Source organism: Copadichromis virginalis, linkage group LG23 (genome assembly GCF_057382275.1).
Source record: "Copadichromis virginalis isolate Kocher_CV1m ecotype Utaka linkage group LG23, C_Virginalis_male_GT1.1, whole genome shotgun sequence".
Classification (NCBI taxonomy): domain Eukaryota; kingdom Metazoa; phylum Chordata; class Actinopteri; order Cichliformes; family Cichlidae; genus Copadichromis; species Copadichromis virginalis.
In genome coordinates, this window is record NC_140639.1 from 14,518,432 (window position 1) to 14,545,991 (window position 27,560).

Sequence of the window (27,560 nt, forward strand, 5' to 3'; positions counted from 1 at the left end):
CCATGTAACAAGCAAACAGAATACCAAAAGCACTGTGGAGCTCTGCAGAGGCACATTTTGAGAGACACGTTGAAGGTGGAGGAGTATGGAGTGGTAACAGAGAAGGCCCCGTGCTTCTGTCATGACACCAGCTGACCTCATACCGTAGGTAAGGACTCGGAGAATACGGATTCAAGAGATGAAAGAAGCGACAGATGTAAAACCCGGGCTTTTGGGCATTCTGAGCAAGATTATGCTTGCCCTTCTCCCTGTGCCCTCCCCAATGCACTGTACTTCAAATAATCCTGTAGCAGTCTGCAGACTGTGTCTTACTTGTTAACTTCACTGCTACTAGTCCTTTAAAAAGGTTATAGACTCATAGAATGGATGCCAGGAGTACAGCCTGAATAAACGTGGCTGACACCCCGAGGCGGGTTTTGAATTTTTCATTACAGGTCACAGGAAAGCAGGAGAATTCGGATGTCAAAGGTCATGTTTTGGTGTCAGGCCTGCAGAGTCTAAGTGCAAGGACTTCTTCATACACTCGCTGCTGTCACACAGGGAGGAAGACAAACCAGTTCCTGCACAGACTTCAATAGCTCACCGCAACCCAACCTCAAGACACATTCAGTGTTTCGTGAGAGTCTTAGCTGTGAATGGATACACACCCCAGAGAATGCAAGCTTGCAGGCCGTGTGTAAGAGCTCCTAAAACACAGTATGTGACTAGTGAAAAATGACATTACTTTGCATAAATAAACTCTACAAGAAATACAATTTCAGAAATGTGAACAAGCCAGTCCCTTATTGCTCAGTCACGCTACCGGCCAGCAACCTCCTTGCAACTAGGAAAAACTGGTGGTCAACATGGTGTTTCCTTCAAAACTATTTAGCCTCAAAGTTAACAGTGTAACAGTATCTGCCTCAAACTGTTTAGTACAGAATCTTGACTTTAGTTTAAGGCTTTCTTGGTGATCCGAACAGCTACTTTCAGACACCTGCTCATGCTGCCGTACTTGCGTAGCTGTAGATCGACTGATCTTTTTGCCCTTGCATTATGAGAGATGACTTGATCGAAGTTATTTTTGGGTGTCAGTGAATCAGGCTCTTTGTTATGTTACTTATGCTGCACCTGATCAGGTTATTATGTAGGGTGGGACGTATTGTTGGGGAAACAGTTGCTGTTAGGGAGTGTCAGTGCCTTCAGGGCTGAGTGCTTGTTCTGCTAAGAATCCAAATGAATCCCAGGACCCAAGGTTTCCCAGCATAACCTTTAAATTTATTGATATGATGAGTGTTCTTCACCGCTCATCATTCATCACTAGTTTTATTGTTTCGATCGATCGAGGCGAACAACTAAGCAAAGTAGCCGTTCCACTTTTATCTGGAACATATGGGATCGATGTGCCATGTTGGTTTTCATGTCGCTCTCAATCTCTTTCTATTTGATGAATTTCCATACTTTCCCCAAAGCCTACCTGCACTTTCATAACATAATTGAAATGAGAACATGTGCTTCATCACATGGGTTTGATGAAGCCTTTGACAGATTGTGATGAATAAGCTATATTTTCTCAACATTAGGTTAATTACTGTCATTTGTAACAAATGGAATTTAAGTGGTGCCAAAGCAAATACTGGATTCTGACTAAATATGAGTAATCTGTCACTCTGAACGATTTCAAATTTCATTTATGTCACAGAGCATCATGTAGTCACCACTATAGCTTGAAGGAAATTAAAGATTATGGCTGTGAGGATTACATTCAAGAGAACCTATCCTGAGTTCATACCCTGTTTGTCTTGTCTTTAATTTTAGTCATTCGTACTATACGACTACTGCAGACAGGTGGGAAGGAAAAAAAAATATTTAATTGAGAGTATCTTTATTGATTTTAAATGATAATAATAATAATAATAATTACAAACAAACAAATAAAAAGAAACAAACAAACCAAAACAACAACTCTCTCCTTCTTTTCAATCCGCGGCAATTTACGTCTACAAATAAAGTCTTCTTCAGAACACAAAAGGACAAGTAAAGGAAACAAAATGTTCCAATTCACCCAGTAAATCCTTCTCATCAGTTACAAATACTGCAGGGTTATTAACTGGGCCACTAAATCATTTTAATCAAATTTTCACATGAATTAAAACCTCAAGTATATCTTTCATTCTCTGTTGAACCTCTTGAAAGAGTTCTCCACCGGGTTTTCATTTTTCTTTCAACTACATTTTAATAACATTAGTTTATAACACATTTCTTCTTTAAAACCGTTTTTCACGACAAATTGCACAGTGGAATAACCTTTTCGCCTTCTGTTTCACAAGGTCTCCTGTAAACTTGTAAAGGTCGGCTGGATGTTTATCAGGCTCCTTCCTTCCGTGCTCTATGCCAACACAAAACTCACCCCAGCATTTTGCAACTCTCAGCGACACCCAGCTGCCTTTTCCTCACCTTTTTTTCTCAGAGCAACATGAAACAAACCAGAGAGCAAGCAATTTTATTGTTCAGTGGTATCTTTAATTGTGATGAAAAAGGATTATGCAGATTTCTGTAAGCCTCCCTGACAAGACATATTTCAAAGTGAATAGGCCATAGAACAGGAATATGTGTCAGTGGTGGAGGCTTAGTGGAACGTCTTCTCAATAATAGGGTAATCCTGGAGTCTAGGGATCCCTCATTTACCCTCTCAGCCGAGAGATGATGTGCAATGGTCTCCAATTATAGCCCATGGTGTCTTTAAAGACAAAGAAAAGGACTCAGACTGTGTGACTAAATGTCATAAAGATATTGCTTTTATCTTAATTACTCTGACCAGAAGTATAGGGTAGCATTACCGAAAGAAACAAAATAAGTCAGTTGTCTGTAATAAAGACAGACAAACATGTGACAGTGTTCAGTTATCTGATTGAGAAATCAAAAATGGCAAATAAACCTCATAAACAAAACTTTTTTTGTATCATGTTCATCAAGGTCCTGTCAATAATGGGAGGGTAGAAACCTTGTTATTACAATGTAATGACAGTATAAATGATAGATATAAAAGAAATATATTTAAATACATACATAAAATAATAATGCTATATATTTTTTCCTCACATTTGATAAAATAACACCTATATTTGACAAATTATTGCCATGATAAATTATTTCCTTCTTTTTCTTCTTCTTGTTATTGCCAAAGATGTTTACTAAATGCATTCAGAGACATCAGACAGCGAACACAGGCGAAATGAGGAAGGAATGTATCTGACTGACAAACAGCCTTGCTTGCTACCATAAACTAATCAAAAAAATATTTGCTGAAATCACAGTTTAAGCGAGCTAAGCGAGTTGTGTTCCTGATACAGTTCTGTATAATTGGACTTCTTTTTGATTACATTTTAAGTAAGACCTTATTTACAGCAAATAAAGTCATCATGGAAATTGTAATTAAAGCCAATAATGAAGTAGACAGTAAGGTCTTTTTTAAACGGTGTGACCTTTTTGGAGCCAGAGGAGTTGCTCCCCTGATGGCCATTAGAACAAATGCCTGATTAAGCTGCTGTTACAGCAAAGCTACATCCATCTTTGATATACAGTCTTCGATCGATGCTGTTGCCGATCACGTGTTGTGTTTTGGGACAAACATGAAATTTCAAATATCTGATTAAACAATTTTTTTTTTACAGTCATTAGTGTTGCTTTTGAAAGCTCTTCTTACTGCTCGAAGCATTCTTATAACTGTTTACCTTTTGAATGTAAAGTTGGTGTGTGTGTGTGTAAGGAAAAGAACTGACTAGCTGTTGTCTGTGGGCGCAGGCTGATTCAGTCATTTAATGCTAACAAAGAGAGTAAAATGAAGAGTGAAAAGTGCTGTGTGATTTCTGAAAAGGATAAACAAAAACTAAGACTAATTGCTGCTGGAGGTCAGCATTTCAAATGCATGTTCAAAGTGTTGGGTGTTGCCATAAATTTATAGCAGTCACAGTTATTTATTAACCTGAATGGGCAATTTCGCAGTGAATCTGCAGAGAAAGGGGACATGAAAAGTTGTGAAGAATTGATGATGGACTCTTTGAAAGTGAGCGAGATAAAATTGGCCATGAAATCTGAAGCTTGGAATTAAATTGGCTGGAAGAAGAGGAGGGGGAAAGGTGCGATGTGTGATCACAAAAACACAAGTGTCTTTGTGAAAAAGCCAAGTTTAATTTGCACATCAGTTAAATGCATAATTAAAGAGGAGATCTGTCTGGCTGAAGGAAAGCCTAATCAGGAGAAATGTAGCAAAAAGCTGAGATGCTGATAGCAATTTGTGTTTGCTTTGCTGTTTGTCTCTCAGTGTTTGTCCTCATTCAAATTCACCCACAGTTTTCCACAGTCGTTAGCATAGTTCACATTTAATAGCAATAAGCTCTATTTTGTTATTTGTGTTTTTTCAACTTGAGGGAATACTTTTTTATTTTTATGGTGGGGCAAAAGAAGAAGAAAGGCTGAGAGGAATGGCTGTAAATGGTTGTGAAAGAGTTGTGCTGGATCAGTGCACATTTTTCAGGTATGTCAGAAAACCATACAAACATGTGCTGGACATGATACAGAAACAACAGTTGGCGCATGCACACGTTTTAGATCAACATTCAGGAGTCCACCACGTGATTCAGTGGCTTGCGGAACCACATTTAGTAACATAACTTGAAGTAATAATTTTCTTTATCAGCCTCTCACATTGTTACGCAAACATTTTGGCCCAGTCTTCTTTACGTTTTTGCGTCTTTTCATTGAGTTATTGAGGTTTTTGTTTATGCACAGCTCTCTTAAGGTCCAATTACAGCATTTCAATCAGGGTAAGGTCTGGACTTTGACTGAATCATTGCAGCACCTTGATTCTTTTATTTTTCAGCCTTATCCTGTGTTTGGTATTCTCCAAGCGTGCCTCTGTGCAAACATGTCCTCTTTGATCTTGTTTGTCCAAAGGACATTTTGTCAAAGTACAGAAGTGGTTTGTTCAGATGAAACTTTGCAAGCCTGTCCCACCACCAGTTCTAGAGGCTTTCTTATGGCTACCCTTCCAAACGAGCCATATTAATTTTCACGATTTTAACGTTTAACATGATAGCCGAGGCCTGTTGAGTTTGAGCTGTTGCTCTTGGGTTTTTTCCAGTTTCTTTCAGCATTGCACAGTCTGGCCTGGAGGTGCTTTTGCTGGGATGTCCACTCCTGGGAGGATTGTTGCGTTGTGCTAACACAGACATGAAGGCTCAGCTGTCCAAACCTTTGATTTTTTACGACTGTTAAAAATGATGATGAAGCATTGTTATTAAAGATCTTCCAAGTTTTATCTGCCAGTAACAAACTTTGACACGATGACAATTACAAAGCAAAATAAATTAATACAAATCATCAAAATTGTATTATAAATTTATTTATTATTGTATTATAATACAGTAATAAAGAAGCTTTTATATTGGATTGTTCCAAACACAATATATTTTCTATAGTTCAAGTTACACTGCATCAGGCAGTTATAGCCACATTAAGATTTTTATTTTAAGTGTATTTTTCAAAATTTAGATGTTAAGAGTAATATTGAAATATTGTTTTGAAGAAAAGTCAAAAGGGTGAAACTTCAAAAGCTAAAAGAGAAGTCATTTCCTGCTTTATGATAACATGGAAAATGAACTTTTCATGTTATTTCTATGTAACTTCATTATATCAAAAATCATACAATAATAGTACAAAGTAGGACTAATAGAACTTGCTGAAAATGTTTTTATTTTTCATTGAACAGGTGAGAAATGCATGCAGAATACAAGAGAAGTTTTGAAAAATATAGGATATATATTTTTAAAAATCTATTTTTGTTCCTTAAATAATTCTCTTAATATAAAAGTTCTGTTTTTTTTTTGCATCTTTTAGGCAATGATGGGTCTTCATTGCAGGTTGCATTCAAGTTTTTAAAAATTGTGCTTTGTTTAGTATTTAGGGGATCTCATACAAAACGCTTTCAACATCTTAAAAAATCTGTGGAATACTTTGAGAAAGAACAGATCATTCTGATTGTTGTTTAGTCGCTACGTTGCACAGGTGAAAGTCTAGTTAAGTGTCTGATGTCAGAGGTATATTACCCCTTATCTGTGTGTTTTACCATTGTTTACTTAAAACATTTTAAACTGCTAAAGTTTTCTGTACTTGATAATTTACTTTAAGTACTTAATGTTAATGTAAATGTTCAGGAATGTCATTTAATATTAAAACCATTAAAATGTTCAGTACAGCTATAGATCTTTGGTTATTATAAGGAAGGGTCTGCTCAACATTTGCATTTAAAGGTGAATGTAAGTTTAATCCCGAACATTCCAAGGCGTTCACATGCAGGCCGTCAAATGCAGCTGGCCTGTCAGGCACGGCTGGATTCGCAGAGATACAGAGATCGTACGAGGTGTTCTTTGTCACTGTTGCCCGCCATGGCAGTACTGGATGCCCAGAGATAACAACCCCATTTTAAAGAGCTACAGTCCACATTAGGAGGTTGAAGGGATGGCAGTGGAGCCGATCACAAGTGTGTCAGCCAGGAGACTAGATTCAGCTTTGCACTTCAGAGCTCATTTTGGTTGTTGTTAGGTTTGCAGTTAAACTTGCACTTTCACATTGTTAACTCTGTGTCTTGAAAAATTAGACTTACTCGATGAGTTTAAACATGATACCAAGACAACCTTAACAAGAATCCATACTAAAAAGATCAGAAGCATTTTGTTTCTTGAACTTTTTAGGCTTTTAGGCGATTCAGTATCTGTGCATCCCTGCAGATGGCGGAAAGCTAACACAACATGTGTTTTCTGTATATGCATTGTTATTCCACAGAACAGAACTCATGTTGCATTGAAATGGGGTAGCTGCAGCTCATGAGGTAGAGCAGCCCTTCAGAAGGTTAGCAGTTCAGTCCCTGGCTGCTGCTCCAGTCTGCACGAGCAAGATACTGAACCTCAAGGTGCTCTCCAATGCTCCAGGTTTGTCAAATTTTATTTTGAATTGTCAGATTCAAATTGAAAAACCAGCACAATCATTTTTACTTTTTTATTTTTGGGCCGGTTAGTGCTCAGCTGGAAGTTGACAAAGATGCAAAGACTGCCTCTTTTCTCCTTTTGTTGGTCATAGACCATTATTCAGGTGTAGTGTGTGGTCAAGGTCAGGCCCATGGAGCTGGATCACTAACCCAGCAAAGCAGTTCCACAACCCCAGGAATCAGTTTACGGTGTGGCTGTTGTTTTGCGCTCATTCCCTTATACATTTGTTTTTAAAAATGGGAATACATAGAATTAAATGATGATAGTGATTTTTCCAACACCAGTAGGCGGTAGGTGAAGTGTCTTGCACAACTACCGAGACTGTCCGAGCCGGGGCTCGAACCGGCAACCTTCCAATTACAAGGCGAACTCCCAACTCTTGAGCCACAATCGCCCTGCTTCTCATTGCTTCTGATGTGGGCAGATCTTTAAGACACACTTTAAAGCCTTAACTTAAGGGTGAATGTTTCAAAATCTAATTATAATTTAATTACTGTTTGCTTCAAATTCATTTGCATACAGCACACTGCAAACAATATACAAATGAAAGGGTCTGGGTTACAGCAGCCACGTCCTTTTATCTCACTGATTACTTACAGTTTGTACTTCAAATCATTTTATTGGTTTGACTTGAATTGTGCTGAGTAATTCTGTGATTGGACAATAAAAGGTCAAGGAAATGTGTCCTGTAGCGAGATCACTTTGTTCCAGAAATGCTGGGATGTTCTTTAAAATGTTAATAAAAAAATAGTTTCACTGAAACTTGTGAAAAGCCACAGTTGAATCAGAAATTTTATTTGGTCCGGGTTTTTTTTAGCTACAAGTTGGGACAAGGCCATGTTTCCCATTGTGTTGTTTTACCACCTGTTTTAACAACACTCTGTAAGCCCCGTGGAAGCGAGACAAATGTGGCAGTTTTGAAAGAAAAGTCTTCTTCCATTCCTCCTTGTTTTAGGATTTCATCAACACTTCACAGCCTTCTTTGTTGGGTATTTTGTTCCATATTCCACCAAATGCCTTTAACAAGGCACAGCTCTGACCTGCAGATAGGCTACATTGTCAGCCGCGCTTGCAACTGAGCCTGGCAGCTATAATGAAGATTACAGTTTGATGTTTTCTCTACAGATTTACAAGTTTAAACACATTTTGGAATGATTACAAATCACCATTGTTTATGTATGTTTCCATTTTACTTAGCAAAACAACTTCTTTGGACACGCTGCAGCCTCACTCCTTTAAAATCATATTTATTAGCTATACATTAAAGATCATTGATGGTAAGAAGAAGAATAGCAGTAAAAAGAGAATACAGAAAATGAAACCACTAAAAATAGAAAGAATGGTTGGCAGCAAACGATTAAAACAACTGCCTACTTTGGTTTTCTTTAGTCTTTGAAGCTTTATATGAAACTGCAGTGCACATACAGTTCTTATAGTAACAGTCTGTCTGAGCTATCGAATCATTTTGTTCAGTTGTATTCATTCTGTGCTGGAACTCTGTGACTGAGTGGCTCTCCAGTAGCTGCGGTTTGTTGCGCTCAGATGGGACGGAGACCGAGATGGGTGATATCAACCAACTTATCCAAGATTGCTCGATTCAAAGGGGTGCGTTCAATTGAGAATCAAATCAACCTTCTTATTAACACGAGACATCATCTACATCAAAGTCCCTTCCTCAAGTCTGTCACTTGAAAGAGTCTGGTTAGGACCAGGGTGCAATCCGCTGCCCGGGGAGGTCCTTTGTGCATCATGGTAATAGAGAACAAAGAAGGCCAAAACCTTATGCTATTAAAATAGATTCACCAAAACCAATTGTAGTATATTAGCTCGGAAATGACACGGAGGAACTGATGAGGGTTTTTCGTGGCAGATGGAGTTTCCCCATACCATGAAATTTGTATACTTGGCTACTAAGAAAACAATTCTTGCTGGTACGTTGAGCAGCCTTCCTGTTTTCACAGGGAAAGTGACACTGGCAGAGTGAGAGAGTGTGAAGCCTCTTTAATTGCCTTCGGTCACCCACAACGTTGAACCGAAGTGCCACGCAGCTTAGCAAAGGAACCGGGCAGAGGGCCTGATAGATATTTTATCGCCCAAGTTAACGGTTAATGAATTCCCAAAGTGAAATCTGTCACTTCAAAAATAAAGAGGAAGGCAAATTAAAGGGAGATAGAGAGAGACAGGGGAAGAAAGGGACTGGAGAGGGTGACACAGTTTTAGAATGCCCTATCTTTTGGCCATCCCCGTTTTTCAATGGAATAAAGAAAACTCAGCCTCTTTCTTCTCCTCTTTTCTTCCTCCACTTCTTTTTTCTCCCTCCCATCCTCCTATCTCTCAGACCGCTTTTCTCTGAAAAAATTCTCATGAATGATTTATATGTGTCTTGTTATCAGCAACGATTTCTATAGACCCCAACGCATTCACCAAGACATTTGTGGCGTAATTGTTAATTTTAATGCCATAATGGCTTCAGATGGGAGCTCTGATTAGACATTTATTACACAATTAAATGAAACATACTCAAGAATCACAAAAGCCTTCCGTAATTATTTCAGGCCATTAATAAAATGGGCATTAAATTATATTGGACACAAAAGAGAAGTGAAATAGATTTCCATTAGAGCAATAGAGGCAGAGAGGGGTAATAGATCCTGCCTGAATTCACTCTGAAATTAATTGTTGCCCAGCCTATTTCCACACACAGTGGAATAAATGAATGAGAAAAGAGAGGAAGAGAAGAATGAGTTGGTGGCCAAGAGAGCGAGGGGAGGGGTTACATTAAGAGCCTCTGATAAAACCCTTTTGTTTGACGTACTACAATGGCCCCTCAATTTGAAAAAGAGAGGGAGAGTCAGACCAATTTCAATCTTAGTCCACCCCTCCAGAGTTCTGACTCGAGGTTATATCCTCTTTTCAAGTTCAGTTTGCTTTTGAATAAACAGCTATCACCTACCTGCAAATGCGTATATCGAAATGCGCCGCTTATTAGAAAATAATGTGTGGGGCAGCACCAGCCAAACCAGCCAAAGACAACCGCTAGTTTCAAAAAAAAGTGGAATAAATGACAGGAAATCAATCTTTCCTTTGATTAATAAATGACCCGCCTTTGACATCAGGCTGCCTTCCTGCTGCAGTCTGATGTAGGTCAGGAGATAGCTGTGATTCAATCAAAATAGAGACAGAAATGTCAGGAAAGATGTAGCTCAAGTATTAAAAAAAAAGAGAGCGTTTACAATGGACCGCATTTATTTTCCCCATTTCTGAACTGAGATTATGACAGTTAAAACACATCAAAGCCCGATGTATGGCAAAGACTTTTTGAAGCCGTTTCCAATGGGAGCTCTAAATTGAACCTCCTTTTGAACTACCAGTCTCTTGAGATCTTCTGCAAAAGTGTAAAAGAAATGGAAACTGATATCTCATAAGACTAGGACAGATCATTCAACAAAAATTAATTAATCATCCACTGATACAGATTTGGAGAATTGTATTACTCTCTCGCTCTGTCACTCTTCCTGGCTTCAAAAGCTCTTGGATTCTTCAGCTGTCTCTTCTACGTTATTGCACATTTGATTTTTTTTCATGTTACATTACCTACAGTGCAGCTTACTGGCTGTGCTTTTCTTTCCCCCAATAAAGCCTTTTTGGAATCATAATTCAGGACGCAAAAGTCTGTAAACAAAGCAGAGAGAAAACATACCAGCAGAGGCTGATTGATATGTAGAATTTGGTGGTGTTAAAGAGTCACGACGTGGAATATTAATTTTTAATTTCAGTTTTGAATTCATCACCTGACTCCCAGCAGCCTTGCAGCACATCTTGAGGTTCAGGTCCCAGATCAGTCCTGTGGTGAAAGATAAAAAACGACAGGCCCTAGGTGAACAGGAATCTATGAATATGGCTATAGGATGTAAAGGATGATCTGGCCTTTACTTGACTCTTTATATGTTGGGCCAGACACTTTTACAGCGCAGTCGACCAGCAAAATGTGCTCGCTTGCCTTTGCTTTACCCCTGGCAGTCTACATTATAACCGGCAAATCCAATTAATCAAAACATTATATTTCATAAAGTGCCATATTAAAAAGCATTTTTTCAATAATTAAAAAGGTCTGACAGAGCCTGAATGCCAATGCTGGGCGTGCACTCCAACAGACAAATTACATCCACTGATGAGATATGGCTCGTGGCTATAATGAGAGGTAATAAATGTGTCCGAGGTGTTATCGCGAATATTTTACTTAAAAGGTTGTAAAGCAGCTGTTAATTTGAAAACGTCCCCAAATACAAAATGTCGTCGTGTGACTAAAAAAAGCTGTGATTTGGGAGCTCTTGTCAGAAATGAGTTCTGTACATCATCATCTTGTTAACCATGTTGGTATTTAGTAATTAATTTTACCTCAAGCTTTGCTTGGCATTAGCAAAGTAAAGCTTTCTCATATCTGATTTTCTTTCCAATATAGAAGCAATAAGTGAACAACTGAATGTGAAATGATGCAAGCTCACTGGAACTCAACATGGAATGAAAGCTATGTTGGAGCTATAAAGAACTCCATCTTCATTTTATGGTGAAGGTTTTTCTGGTATCGTAGGATGAAGTTTTTTTCTTTCTGAAGTTCTGCACCTGTTCCCAAAAGATTGGGAAGGACAGATGAGGACTTGACAGTGAATATTTTGTAAAGGTATTTCATACATGGTCCTAAAGCTGAATATCAGTTTCTTAAGATCCACAATTAAAGTATCTATACTTGGACTTTTGCTTTGTTTTGATTTTGAAAACTCTTTATCCTGTTGATGGAGAAAAGATTATTTGTTGTATTAAAACTTTATCGCAAGTTTCTCTTATCAATATAAAGTTGTGGCATTTGGTCATTTTTGTAGTAGAAATCTAAATTGTAAATAAAAAATCGGGGCTTACTGGGTCAAAAGGAAGAATTCTAGACGTGGTACAGTTGTGACAGATCTGTTTTTCACATGCAGTTTGATATCTGTAGTTTCCTCGTGATGAATCCAGCACAAGTCTGTTGTGGCATCTGCATCCGCCATCTGCAAGAAAGGATCGGCAGACATGATCCCATAAACTCACTCCCAAGTCCTTAGAAGTTGTTTGGTAACCCAGGGAACACAAAAGAAATTCCCTTGGTGATTTGTCTGATATGTGTGGAAGTGAGGACAGATGGTAGAAGATCTAACCTCACAGAATCAAAACATGTCGTAGGAGAACTGTATGTCAGGAATTTAGAAGTTGTGATTGTAAAAGCCTTCTTCTAGCAGAATTTCTATATACATGTATTTTATTGTTGCTCATTGCCCATTGCAGGAAGGTCAGATCAATGGTTTACAGGATTCATTTCCATAAGCAATTCTCTTCACCTCATACGTTACTCAGCGGTATTCTTTACCACAGATTGTTTCTTTTAATCACACACCTGAAGGTTAGTGTAAGTGTAATGCAAGAACGTGGAACATAAAATCAGCCTTTATGCGGATGATGTGTTACTCTTTCTCCAAAATTCACAAACCAATATCTCTGGGGTGATTGAATTGATAAACTCTTTTGCAAGAATATCAGATTACTCAATTAACTGGTCAAAATCTACAGTCCTACCGATTAATTGCTCCTTCCATAATTCCTCTTCTACACCACTGCAATCGGGAAATATAAAATATTTAGGTATTAATGTTTCTCCCAAGCTTGCAGATCTAACTAAATTAAACCATATCCCACTTTTAAAGAAGGTAGAAGATGATCTGGCTAGATGGAAATCTCTACCCATATCACTCATGGGAAGGGTTGCCGCTATAAAAATGATGGTCTTACCAAAAATAAATTATTTATTCTCAATGATCCCAACTAAACCGCCACAAGATTGGTTCAGATCTCTAGATTCATGTATGTCCAAATTCCTTTGGAAAAATAAACCCCCACGTATAAGCTTAAAAACACTACAAAAGACCAAGGATAAAGGAGGACTAGAACTGCCTAACTTTCAGCACTACTTCTTAGCCAACGGGCTTCAGTTTATCTCAGGATGGCTAAAACATACCCTCTTAGATGAACCTTGGCTAGATGTAGAACAAGCACTCTGCAATAATCTAGAGATCTCAGACCTACCATTTATCAGCTCAAACATCCAACGACATGAATGCTTTAAAAGCATCAACATCAGCTCTTCTCTGACAGCATGGTGGGAGTTTCTAAAATTGACGGCGTCTTCATTAATCCCATGCAAACGTACACCTATCTGGAACAACCCTGACATATTACAAAACAATAATATGATAAACTTTTCAGATTGGAGTGATAAAGGAATCAAATATTTAGAACATATACTAGCAGGAACAGAATTTATTTCATTTGACGGACTAGTTACACAATATGGGATCAACAAGAAAAGATTTTTAGAATATCAACAAATTAAATCCATAGTAAAAAAGAAATTTAAACCGGGTCAAGTTGAACTACAAACACCACCAAGTGTGGTTCAATTTCTTACTCTTAAACCCCCCAAATTACTATCCAAAATATACAGAATGCTTTCTAAAACAGAGGAATCAATATCACTTCCTATTGCAAAATGGGAAGCGGATTTATCAGTTAACTTAGACCTAAACTTCTGGTCTCAGATTTGCTTAAAAACCTTTCATCTAATTAGAAATCCCAGTCTTCAATTAATTCAATACAAAATATTACATAGAGTGCACTATACAGGTCATCGGATGTTCAAGATGGGCTTTACGTCTACCAACAACTGCTCACACTGCCAAACCAATTCACCGGACAATTATATCCACGCTCTTTGGTTCTGTCCACCAGTTCAGAAGTTTTGGCGCGAGATATGTGAAGACTTATCGAAGTGTCTGAAATGTAACATTCCAACTTCCCCCTTAGTGTGTTTGTTGGGCAGCTTAGATAATGTCACTTCAGAAAAGAATATCGCCCATATGGTTTTCACTGCCCTATGCATAGCCAAGAAAACAGTCCTCATGAACTGGAAAAATAAAAATAATCTTAATTCTAACCAATATAGAAATTATCTATTAGATTACATTAGTCTTGATACAGCCTCTGCCACCACATCAGATCAATTGCTCTGGGCTCCTTTGATCAGCTCCATCACCTAGTGGGGGTGGGGGGTCATAGTTTGGTCCCGCCTTCACTGTTGTGATTGGTGTGGGGGTAGGGACAGGCTTAGGGCGTCGGGGGGTTCCCCGGAGGCATCTTCCTTGGGGGGCTCAACCCGGGGTAGCGGTCATGTCCGGTTAGGGGCTCTGTTGGCTCTCCGGTGACTGTTTCCTCGCGGCTGCGTGCAGCGGGGCTAGGGGAGGGTCTGTGCTGACGGACGTGGGTTACTGACCTGGTAGCCTGGCTGCCCCTGGGTGGGTCCGGGATGGGCGTGAGGTTCTGGGGGCGCTCCGTCTCTGGGCTGGGGCCCGGGCCGGGCCTCGGGGGCTTGGGTCCTGGTTGGTGTGTTGCCGGGGTTGTGGGCGGGTGGGTGCATGGGGGCCCAGCCCTGGAGCAGGGTGCCGCCGGTGCGTCGAGCCACCTGGGGGGCTCTTCAACTGGTGGGGGAGATTGTCACATCTTGCAGGAGCTTTCCTCTCCTCAGGAGCTGCCTCTGCAGGAGGGGGAGATACAGGAGAGGTGGAGGAAGATCTCAGCCTGGGTGTTTATTGTCTTATGTAGTCTGGAAGATGAGTGGATGGTGGGGTGGGTACAGTTTTCTCTGTGGTGGGGTTGGGTGGACTGTCCCGGGCTCTGTGGGGCCGGGCGGCGCTGCTGCACTGGGCCCGGTCTGGATGGGCCTGGGCCCCCTTTCCCTGGCGGGTCGCGGAGTATGGGGGTGCCTACTGGGGTCAGCGGGGGAGCTGGCCCCAGGGAGGGGTCACTTGCCCCTCCCTTCCTTCCCTCCCCATCTCCAGCTGCCTCCCTCTTCCCGCTCCACCACAACCACCCACACATGCAGGGCCTTGGAGTAGGGGTATGTCACCAGGGTGCAGAGGAGGCTACCCCCCCCTCTGTCCCCTTCTGGCTGCCTCTGCCTCAATTTTATCCCACAACTTAGACATTCACATTACTCACACTCTCATTACACATACATATAGGATCTTGGGGGTGGGCACGATACACGGAGTCCAAAGTACCATCAGGGTGTACACCCCACCCCTGGCATCGTTGCCCACCTCTCAATTTTAAATACACGTAGACATTGAGGGCTAGCAGGAGGGACCATGCGCTTACCTGCTGCTCTCTGGCAGGTAGCTCCAAGCCCTCCTGGGTTTTAAATGCACCTTAGAACACACATGCATCAACACTACAATGAGCGGGTGGAGGGAGGTTCGGAGTCTTCTCTCACCACCGTTCTCTGCGACCTGCTGGAGCAGGGGGGCTAGGACTAGGAGGAGGAGTTGACCGTCCGACTGCGGTCTGGAGTGTGGAGCCTTCCTGCTGCTGCGGAGTCGGGGCGGTCTGCCTCCCCCCACCGCAGGGAAAAGGGAAACACCACCTGGGTCTGGGTGCAGTTCCCCCCTCCAGGGGCGGGGGCACCTAGACCCGGTTTGTAGAGTACGCTTGGGGAGTGTGATCGTGTGTACAACGTCTCTTTATGTCTGTCTCCACGTTGGTTGAGTGTGCAGTAAGTGCATATGAGAGCATGAGGGTGGGAATGGATGTTTGTATCTGTGTGTGCCTGTATGTCTGTGTCTATATGTCAGGTTGGGTGTCAGGCGCCACCTCTCTGGGGACATCTCAGGCCCTCCAAGGTTTGGAGGCCTATCTCCCCCTACCACCACTTTCCCTGCCAGTGGCGGACCCCCTCAGACATCGGTGCGTTGGTGGTTCTTTGTGTCCGGGGATGGGCGTCCAGGTACACACCGGCTCACTCCTTGGCGGCCGCTTATCGGGGCCTGGAGCCTGGGGCTCGCTCGGGCCACTTCGGAGGTGGGGTGCCCCCGGCCTCTCGGCCTGGGGCTCGGTCACTCAGGCGCAGCTGGCTGCCGGCGGAGCTCACGGGCGCGTCACTGCAACTCCCCCTGGCTTCTGCTCCGCGGCTGCTGAGTGAGCCCTCATCTGGGACTCTCCTCAGCTCTTTCCGGGACAGTGGCGCAGCTGCCCCTCTGTTGGTCTTCCTTGGTCTCTTGTGTTCTGGGGGCCTCTGGATGTCTGGAGTTTTGATCTCCTCCACACCTGCTTCATGCCCTGGAGGACGGGGCTGTGGCCCCCCCACACCCTCTAGCAGATTATTACATGAAGGAACCTTTTAAAAAAAACAAAAAACAAGCGCGTCCATGCTCACAGGTGTACACACGGGTGATCACACCCACAAACTACACCCTTTTTGGCTCCTACCTCAAAGCACACTGTGTTCTGTTGATCTTATGTGCTGCACAATAATGTTTAACATTTAGTATTTACTGTCATATTCCCATATATCATTGTGATGATGTCTATTCTATTACTCTTGTTCTCTTCTGCTTGCTTTCTTTTTTCTTTCTCAGCAGGTGACCCAGGTGATTGATATATGCTTTTTTTTCCCTGCTCATTCTGTTGGTTTTTGTCTTTTGCCCTTCTCCCCCGTCCCTCTTCTCAGCTGTTTCTCTTTCCCTCTTTCTTTCTCCCCTTCTTTCCCCCAGTCAAGTCTGTCCCGTATTCAGTAAGTGAAAATAAAATAAACAATAAAAGGTGAATCAAATGGACCATTACGGCAACAATTCTGATGGCAAAAGAGCCAAACGGGACAGGCCAAAAAAAAAAAAAAAAAAGAAAAGAAATGAGTTCTGTACATCATCATCTTGTTAACCATGTTGGTATTTAGTAATTAATTTTACCTCAAACTTTGCTTGGCATTAGCAAAGTAAAGCTTTCTCATATCTGATTTTCTTTCCAATATAGAAGCAATAAGTGAACAACTGAATGTGAAATGATGCAAACTCACTGGAACTCAACATGGAATGAAAGCTATGTTGGAGCTATAAAGAACTCCATCTTCATTTTATGGTGAAGGTTTTTCTGGTATCGTAGGATGAAGTTTTTTTCTTTCTGAAGTTCTGCACCTGTTCCCAAAAGATTGGGAAGGACAGATGAGGACTTGACAGTGAATATTTTGTAAAGGTATTTCATACATGGTCCTAAAGCTGAATATCAGTTTCTTAAGATCCACAATTAAAGTATCTATACTTGGACTTTTGCTTTGTTTTGATTTTGAAAACTCTTTATCCTGTTGATGGAGAAAAGATTATTTGTTGTATTAAAACTTTATCGCAAGTTTCTCTTATCAATATAAAGTTGTGGCATTTGGTCATTTTTGTAGTAGAAATCTAAATTGTAAATAAAAAATCGGGGCTTACTGGGTCAAAAGGAAGAATTCTAGACGTGGTACAGTTGTGACAGATCTGTTTTTCACATGCAGTTTGATATCTGTAGTTTCCTCGTGATGAATCCAGCACAAGTCTGTTGTGGCATCTGCATCCGCCATCTGCAAGAAAGGATCGGCAGACATGATCCCATAAACTCACTCCCAAGTCCTTAGAAGTTGTTTGGTAACCCAGGGAACACAAAAGAAATTCCCTTGGTGATTTGTCTGATATGTGTGGAAGTGAGGACAGATGGTAGAAGATCTAACCTCACAGAATCAAAACATGTCGTAGGAGAACTGTATGTCAGGAATTTAGAAGTTGTGATTGTAAAAGCCTTCTTCTAGCAGAATTTCTATATACATGTATTTTATTGTTGCTCATTGCCCATTGCAGGAAGGTCAGATCAATGGTTTACAGGATTCATTTCCATAAGCAATTCTCTTCACCTCATACGTTACTCAGCGGTATTCTTTACCACAGATTGTTTCTTTTAATCACACACCTGAAGGTTAGTGTAACTCAGCCATTTCTATAAGTTGCAAATTTCACTAACATTCCATAGTCTGGTCACTGTGTTGCTGTTACTCGTTTTCTGTGTGCGCTTTAAGTTGAACTCCATCATTGGCAAGAAGACAATCACAGTACCAGGCAAAATAAGCAGATGTCAGGGAGATGATGATCATGAATGTCAGTGGAGATGCTTGGCCATCGGGCAGAGACTGACGATGTCTGGACACTATAGTTGCTGCATAGAGCGGAAAGCTGAGGGTAAGGTGAGGGGGCATGTTGAAAGACTAAAGCTCTAACTCTAGGGCCTTGTAGAGTTGTTTAACAAGTGAGAACTCAGATCAGTTCTTTAATTCTTGAACATTGTTGAGTTGGTCAACAGGCTACCATAAACTGATTTATTTGGGTCTTTGCCTGAAGGCTAGGTTCTTATCATCTGTCCTTATAACTTTAGTACCTTCAACCAGGTCAGTAGTTAACAGTTTCTATTTAATTTCTATCCTCTATTGTTTTGAAATGACAAGAAAAACATCTGGACCTGGATAGAAATTCTAAAGACTAATATGAGCGTTGTGCGTCAGAGGTTCTGATACTACTGAAGACATGCTGAATAACTATGGCATCTTGCAACATGGCAGCTTCCCAAACAAAGCTCTTTTGGTTAGTTCTTCCCACTGACTCTGGATATATTTTTTAGTACCCCCGGGCATCATGTGACCATTTCAGAGTTACCTGATAGGTCTGGCATACCCAGTAAACATACTCATCAGTTAACCTGATCTGAGGGACGAAGATGTCTAAAGTCTTTTGGTTTTACCTGAACTCCACATAGACTTGTATTCTGGATGTGTTTAAGCTCTTAGAAAACCCCGGAACACCACGTTAACAGCCAGCAGTGTCAACGTGTCCGCTTATTGAAATATTTTAGATTATTAAATAAACTGTTTAGCGTCAAAATAATAAGGTTTGCATAACACCAGTTAACCCTGCTTTGAAATGGATGTATTTGTTGTTTAAATCGTATATACATATGCATCACTACTTATTGAATTTTTTTCTGAATATGCATCTTATATTATTGTTTGGTAGCAGTTCAGATTCTCATTTATGCTGGTTAAATCTTATCTACTGAGTCACAGTCTCATGTGAAAGGCTGAAATCCCCCTGCAAGGAAGGCCAGCTCTAAATGAGTTTTTTTTTCTCTTAATGAAGGTCAGGAGAGAGTCACATCTTTCCTTTTGTGATAATTTATCCCTATCTCCTGTTATCTCTGTTTTGCCCCTTTAATCCTAATTGTATTGTATAATTGTGTGATGTGGACCTCTTGGTCTTTGAAGTATTGGCCCTATCCTTTCATTATTACCTGATGCCTTGAACCTCCGTTAATTTTTTTTCAGCTCCGTTCTGCATTATCCAGTGTTGGAGAATAAAGGAGAGAGCAGCTTAAGTTCAGTCATTTTCAAATTTTATTTAAGTCTGATTTCTCTATCTTCCTGAGAAATAATTTCACCACAAAGATATATATTGAGCTTAGTAATATAGTCTGCATGTTGGCAGTACATCTCAAATGCGGCTCATTGCTGTTTTGATTGCTTCTCAGTGTTAGTGAATGGTACTTGTAAAGGAATAATGTAAAAAGATCTGCCCTATTGTATGCAGAATTTGAGTTTTAGAATCGCTTCTATATGAGTGAAAGAAAGCCCGTTTTATGTCTTTAACATTGCACGTATAATTATCAACAGCCAAAGTCTGAATATGCATTTTTTTGTGCCATTGCTGGGGATAAACAGCTTGACCATGAACACTCAGTTTTCAATATATGAGGCTATAAATGAAGCTGATAGAACATTTTGTCTATACATGGTTAAAAAGACATTCTACTTTGTGCTTTAACTGTTAAATGCTTTTACATTCAGACTGAACATTTCATAGAGATGTGTGCATATAAGGTTCTGCAAAATTAAAGCGAAAGAACAACTTTCAAGGAGAACTCACTATTATCTGTGCAAACTACTGAATAAGTATTGAAGCAAAACTGTAAATGGCATTGTCTAATTGCTGTATGGTTCTACTTTTATATTAGCAGATCGTCACCACCTATGAGCCATTCATCTTGAGAACAATGATTCAATATAATAACATAATAGATGATGCTGTAATACATGCTGTATCCAACATGCACTGGCCGAGTTAGACTTAATCCTGCACTGATGCTACAGTACAGGACACGCAGACATATTCTGACAACATAAAAATGTTTGTGTGCCTAAGATAATTTCTGTTGCCACAATTTATTAGTTCCAAATATGGTTCAGCAGTAGTTCTTCCACACTGTGGAAAAAATAGGCTTAAAAACATTCTGCTGGGAAGAAGGAAAAAAGTTAGGAAAGTTGTAGACCATGTGAGTTGTCTCGGTTTCTAATATTTTATTTTTACAGAGAACCATCACTAAATAGGATGGAAATACAATAAAAGGCATTGAAATGTCAACCCTAGCTTTTAAGAGTTTTTGAGGGGAGGACGCAAGTGTGCAGTAAAGAAAACCTCTTACCGCTTCAGCACCATGGACAGTTACGGTAGGGGAGCTTACCTCAATGCTCTCCACGGGAACCCAAGTTGGCTAATAGGCTCTCCGTGTGTCAGGCCGCTCCCCATTCACTTTTTAAGGCGAGATGGATGGACATGTGTCCTCAGATAATCCTAGTTTATGTGTGTGCGCACGCATGTGTGCTGTGTTTGTCTCGCGCGCTCCTCTATGTTTGGGTGTGATTTAAATTTATTAGACTCAAAATTTAAATTTTGTTCTATTTCCATAAAAGCCAACATTAAACTTCCCAGTAGGCTGATTTTCAGTGTACAATACTGATAGTGTGTTTCATTTTGGGAGTCATTTCTAAGCCAAATATATTCCGTTACAGGCATTTTTTTTTCACTTTTTAAAATTCTGTTTATATGTTGTTATCAGATCTTTTGGCATTTCCAAATAACTTAGGTTTGGACATCTTTTTACATTCAGGTGTAAAACCCAAACCCCCAAATTTCTTTACTGCATTTTTTATTATTATCTCAGAGCAAAAATGTACCGCGGCTGCATGTAATAAAACTAAAGATGGAAATAATAATCATCATCTGAGTCCTTGACGAATCAAACCCTATTGCATTTCTCATTATCCCGGTAAATTGTCGAGGGAACTTTCAGGCGTGCATTTATTAGACAATCAGTTTTTGAATAAGAAACATAGCCGACTTCTCCCTCGTGAGTATAGGAGGCTCAGCCCCTAAAATAATTTCCTCTTATCTAATTCATTGATCATAAAATGAAGCCGGTGTGAGCATGCAGCAGCAGCAGCAGCCTACATGTTAAATTGCATGCGCTGTTCTGCGATAGATAGCATAGCACAATTTAAAACTTCAATGCAAGCCGAAATATACAGTGCAAACATGCGGCATACTACCTCGCGGTTGCAGATGAGCGTCATATAGCCTGCCGATTGGGAGGATTGTGTAGGAGCTGTTTCTTTCTCTTTTTTCTACCTCTTTCCCCCCTTTTTTCCTGCCACCCTGCCATCGCGGATGTACTGGGAGGGGGAAGAAAAAAAAAGTCGGAGACGTTCTCAACTGATTGTTCTCTGGGTCGGGGTGAGGAGGATCTTTCTCCCAAAACGATCATATTTTAGACGATATATTCAAGTTGTTTTTTTTTTGGTTTGTTTTTTGTAAAGACAGATGTGATGGAAATCTTCTTGTTCCAAGCTGCCGATTGACGCATGCGTGTGCGAGGAGACAGGGAGCGTAGAGAGAGCGTGAAAAAGAGACAGAGATGGGGATGAAATGTGGGAAAATCAGACAGAAAAACGAACTACGCTTTGCTTTATTTTGGGTCTCGAAATAAAACGAGGTTTGGGTCACGATAGTCAATGTATTGCCCGCGGACGTGTGCAAAAATCTGCGGGTTTTTTAGACGGGTCATTCTGTATAAGAAACACGCGTGTGAGTGTGATGTGATGACATGTTAAAGAACCGAAAACCATCTTTAGAGTATCTGTTTACATTAAGCCACACAAAGAAGAGAGGAAGATGAGATGATAATACGCAGCCCGCAAAATACACATATGTACAGAGAGAGAGAGAGAGAGAGAGAGAGAGAGAGAGAGATGGAGGCCAAAGACAACCTTAAATAAATCTGCTTAGCAGTGTAACTAACCGGGGTTGTATCTCCACTTACAGCATTTTGACGGTGTGTGTAGAGGGGGGAAAAAAATCATCCGCCTGCCTTTCGCTTAATAATCACAGCTGAAAGTATCATATATCAAGCACATTAGCCCGAGGGCTATTAGGCAGTGGTCCTGGTTGACATTTGCATTTTAAAACGATCACTCTGCGCCTCTTTAAAAAGAACAATCTGTCAAATCGATGTGAACTAATGCAGCAATTACAGACGCACAATGACGGCTCCTCTTAACGTTTGTAGTTATTGCTATATGTAATATTTCCTCGCTGTTTGTAATTCTGCCGATGCCTAGTTTTAGTTTTACACATTGGCACGCGTGGGCCCAAACCGTGTGCGCGCCCGTGTTTATCATCATATGTGCGTGCTCGTGGGAGTTAGGTGGTTTAAGGGAATGCTAACAAAAAAATGGACTTGTAAGAGGTTTTTGTGACCCCGTCCACACCCCCCAGCTACCCCACCAGCAGCGGGATAACAGAGGTTAAAACCGGCTGAAGTGTCATTGAGCAACAGTGGAAGACCTCTCGGTTGCAAATGAACTGTCGTGCTTTTATTATTATAATGACTATTTTTAATGTTATTTATTTATTTTTATTATGTGAAAATGCGAATAAAACCGGGTTCCGATGTATTAAAGGCCCACAGATACGTGTGCATTTTTGGGGGACTTTACATCCAGAGTGCTCCCCGGCGTCCGTGCGTAAAGCTGTACAGTAAATTGGTTGCACGGTATAGTCACCTCTCTGGATTGAAGTCAGGTTTTAACTGGAAAAGAGGTTGAAGGTCCATGTTTGTTGCGATTCATTACATTAAATGGAATCGGGAAGGGATCCTGGGTATTACCCCCCCTCCACACACACCACACACACACACACACACCCCTTTCCTTATTTTTCTTCTTTTTTTTCTACTACTACCTCCCGCTCTTTGTTTATGTTGTAATGTACATATTTTTTCGTGAAGGTATTATAATAGCCGCTCTCCGTGCTGATTGGGCGCTCAGGTTGGTGAGTGAACGCCCTGCAGATTATGTCAGATTGCGTGCAGAAACCAAACCAGCCCAGCCTTTGAACTTCACCGCTTTTGGCTCGTATTCACGCTCTTCCGCTCATTTCCAAGCCAGGTGCTTGACGACAAACCTCAGAGAGAGAGAGAGAGCGCGTGTGTGGCAGAAAAAAAACCACCTAATACTTTTACGACTCCAGCAAACTGACTGCGGAACATCGCTTTCACCTTTGTGGATTTTTTTTACGTGTGTGCGTCTCGCATGTGTTTTTTCCCGTATTGCCTGGCGCAGGTCTGACAGAGTTGTTACTGGACTTAAACGAAGGCGCACCAGTGTTTAAACTCGGGGAAAACGCACCGGGCGCTGGATTTTTCTTTTCTTTTCTTTTGCTTTTGTTTTCCAGAATCTGAAGATCCCAGGCGGGGCATGACTGGTATCGGGCATCTAGACAGGTGAATAGTTTGCCTTCTTTCCGATCAGAACTTTTCCTCGTCATTAAAATTGGGGATAAAAGTATAGTCTTAAGATGTCAAAGCCTGCTGATCATATCAAGAGACCCATGAACGCGTTCATGGTTTGGTCCCGGGGCCAGAGGAGGAAAATGGCACAGGATAATCCCAAAATGCACAACTCGGAGATCAGCAAAAGACTGGGCGCTGAGTGGAAGCTGCTGTCAGAGTCTGAGAAGAGACCTTACATCGATGAGGCCAAGAGGCTGCGGGCTCAGCACATGAAGGAGCACCCCGACTACAAGTACAGACCCAGGCGCAAACCCAAAAACCTGCTCAAGAAGGACCGGTACGTTTTTCCGCTGCCTTACCTCGGGGACACCGATCACTTGAAGGGACTTCCTGTGTCGGCCGCGGACTCTCTTTTGGGCTCTTCAGAGAAAGCCAGAGCGTTTCTGCCGCCGACATCCGCCCCATACTCCTTCCTCGACCCGAGTCAGTTCAGCTCCAGCGCCATCCAGAAGATGACCGAGATGCCCCACACGTTGAGCACCAGCACTTTGCCGTACGCATCCTCACTGGGATACCAAAACGGCGCGTTCGGCACCCTTGGGTGCCCCAGTCAGCACACCCACACCCACCCGTCGCCCACAAACCCGGGCTATGTCGTCCCGTGTAACTGCACAGCCTGGTCAACGTCAAGTTTACAGCCCCCGGTGGCCTACATACTTTTTCCAGGTATGACCAAGACTGGGATAGACCCATATTCATCCGCACATGCCACTGCCATGTAACCCTCAAGACTCATTTGCTCTTTATAATTCACTTGAATACTGAAATGCATGTAAATATATTATGGACAGCGCGCCCTATTAAAAAGGCATGAACAGTGTTAACTGCCTTGGACTTGTTATGGCACAAAAAAGAGGAAAAAACAAACTTTTGCAGAAATCCACCAAGTTCCTGCCTGAGCAAAGGAGCTGGAGTTTGGTGTAAAGGACGGAGCCCTGTGAACTGTAAGAAATGTAAATGTTATAACGTTTATGGCAACCAGAAAAGGAGGCCTTTAACTTTATTTATTGTGTACATTTCAATGCTGATATGCTGATTTGTGTTGATTATTGATAGGCTTCACTTTTATTTTGAAAAATTGGATTGCACAATTAGCGTTCATATTTCCTGTATCAGCCTAAGGAGTCCACATTTTTGGCAATTTTATGACGATGTTCTGGACATAGGGTCAAAATCAGGACATGTAGGCTGGATTACATACGGGTTATATTGTTATATTTATCACAAAAAAAGAGGAAAGAAAAAAGAAAACTGGCACATAAAACTATACGGTCTATTTAAGAAGACACAAATGAGGAAAAAAAAATCATTTACATCCAGATGTTTCATTTTGCATTTTTACCTGTGGTTCAGTGCTAATATAGTCACACGCGTCATTTTAGTTTGTTTTTTGTTTTTTAAGGATAACTTCTATTTGAATTCAAGGAGTTCTATGTGTATTTTCTATCTAAGATGGTAATTTAAAACCTGTCATGTTATGGAAAGGATAATGTATCTAGAAGGTTGATACCTCCTGCTCTTTGTTCAAGTGCCGAGCAAAGACATTTTCAATAAAGACAATCTGTCTTCAACCAGATCAATTTCCTGTATTTGTAGGTTATTGAGACCACAGAGATAGCGTTATAATGTGCACGTGCTGCGGGGGCGTTTAAACCGCCAAAATAAAAGTTCGATTAAATAGATATAAAAGGTTTAATGATCACAAACTAATAATTATTTTAAAATTTAAATTAAAATAAATATACAAAATTGAAGTTATAAATTAAGAAATACTTTAATCTTTTTAAAGATTAAAAAAAATACACCCGAGCTAATCAATACTGTTGATAGTCTGCACATTAGAACAATAACATCAAATCAATCCTCTTTTCCCTCATCGATTCCCTCTCCCGTGTGCGGTAGTTAAAGCTGTCAGTTCCCGGCCCTTTGATCATTCCACAAAGCTTTATTCCTTAACTGCTTCTTTTTCTTTCTTTCTTTCTTCTTCTTCTTTTTTTATTTTTATTATGATGATTGCTCTGCTTCGTGTTGCAGAAGCAGGGTTCAGGCATGTTCAGCGGTGCAGCATGATGAAGGTGTGTTTGTGACACCGGGATGAACCGGTTTTTGATGTTTGACAGTTCAGGAGAGGCCTCCCTGGAGGGATTCCGCCCGTCCGACTCGTCTGACTGCTTAATCACTTCAAGAAGCTGCTTAATTATAGGTTTAACTAATGGCGAATACTGATTTTTTTTCTCTCTCTCGCTCCATTTTTTTTTCACCCAATCTGCGACTTTTTGGTTGGTTGTACAGCAGCCTACCACTCGACTGTGATGCAGTTTAAAAAATCTCTGCGTGTGCGATTTCTGCTGCAGCCAAAAAACTTCGTTAAAACCTCTATCAGCGCCGAGTCATCTGCACGTGTTTAAACCTGCAGCGACCTGTGAATGAAAAAGGCCCCGGCTCTCATTAAGACAGCAGAGAGTGAGCACAGCTCTACAACTCACCCAAAAACAAGCAGGAAAGAAAGAAAACTTCGACCCAGCGCCGGGTGCAAGGGGGTCTGTTTCTTCTTCTATTCTTCTTAATGGAGACTGATGGATTTGCGTACCGCGCGCGCGCACGTGTGTGAGTGTGTGTAGCTTGCCCATATTAATACTGTAGTAATAATTAAAAAAATCATTCCACATCCAAATTGTTTACTTATCTGCCAGGAACATATGTGGGGAGAAGTTACCATTCTGCACTATTGCCCAAGGTGCAATTCCATCCTGGGGAGGAAGAGGAGGGAGGGCAGGGGAAAGGAGGAGAGGGGGGCAGATTTTTATGACAGACTTGCTTCTTATCTGGAGCTGTAAATTAGGGTGATACTTCATTGAACCGAATGTGAAGTTTTACATCAAAACCCTAAAGCGCTCTAATTCAACTTTGAAATGAGACAATTATAATTACTTTCAGGAGTAGCTGGATAAAGGCCCGTCTGTGTGTGTGTGTGTGTGTGTGTATATATATATATATATATATATATATATATATATATCATTCATTTTTAAAAATATATTTAAGACAGTATTGTTTGCAGTCTCTTTTATTTTTAAGTTTTACATCACAGAGACTGATTCACTCACTACCTGTAATTATCCAACTTAGTCACGGAAATTGAGTGCGGTTACAACGCCCTGAAATAAATAACGATAAACGGCATGTGAGAGGTATAATGGGAGGGAAATTATGATTTGGAATTATAGAGGGAAAGGGTGTGTGTGTGTGTGTGTGTGTGTGTGTGTGTGTGTGTGTGTGTTTAAATCTCTCTTCCCCCCCTTGACGTTTTTATTGGAGCACAACAGAGAGAATTCAATCTGCCTTATCTCTCCAGGACTCCTTTTCAGCGCGAGATCAGAGGAAAAAGGAGAGGATAATTGTTCTTTATTTTATTTAATTTAACGCGACAGCCAGCGCTTTCAGGTCATTTATATGCTTCATTTGGTGATAAAAGTCAATGAGGAGGGGAAACACCGAGTAAAGCAGGCGCTTTGACTTCTTTTCATTATTATTTTATTTCTCTCAGCAACATAAAGTATATAAAAAAAGAAGTAAAACAGACGAAACAATAATTGGATGAGGAGGTGAGGAGGTGGACATTTTTAATTAAAAGTCATGGGTCATTTACATTATTGTGTTTTAATGTCACCCTGAAATCATCAGCAGGAAATGGACTTTGATAAGTGGCTTTGAGGATGTGGTTTTGTATTTAGGCGTGCTAATTTTCTAAAACAGAGGTCGAAGATTATGATGATGAAGATGATGATGGTAGTGTCATTGTTGTTGCTTCTCTGATGGTGATGATGACGATGATGATGATGATAGAAGAAGGGGAAAATATGCCAAGACACAGATCGGCTTATCACAGCTGAATTCATTTTTATTTCAACGCGAGAT

The 27,560-nt window shown here is 40.8% G+C and overlaps 2 protein-coding genes across 2 annotated transcripts; one reads left to right on the plus strand and one right to left on the minus strand.

Moving 5' to 3' along the window:
• Nucleotides 1–5,384: 5,384 nt before the first annotated feature.
• On the minus strand, nucleotides 5,385–21,433 carry LOC146680482 (uncharacterized). Its single transcript, XM_085448067.1, has 5 exons — nucleotides 21,343–21,433; nucleotides 17,372–17,499; nucleotides 10,817–10,869; nucleotides 10,620–10,697; nucleotides 5,385–10,410 (listed from the first exon to the last, which is right to left on the minus strand). Exons 1-5 carry the CDS (start codon nucleotides 21,364–21,366, stop codon nucleotides 10,316–10,318), a joined length of 378 nt encoding a protein of 125 aa, XP_085304193.1. The 5' UTR covers nucleotides 21,367–21,433; the 3' UTR covers nucleotides 5,385–10,315.
• Nucleotides 21,434–23,129: 1,696 nt separating this feature from the next.
• sox14 (SRY-box transcription factor 14) lies at nucleotides 23,130–25,218 on the plus strand. Its single transcript, XM_085449024.1, has one exon. The coding sequence runs from the start codon at nucleotides 23,648–23,650 to the stop codon at nucleotides 24,362–24,364; it is 717 nt and encodes a 238-aa protein (XP_085305150.1). The 5' UTR covers nucleotides 23,130–23,647; the 3' UTR covers nucleotides 24,365–25,218.
• The last annotated feature ends 2,342 nt before the right edge of the window (nucleotides 25,219–27,560 follow it).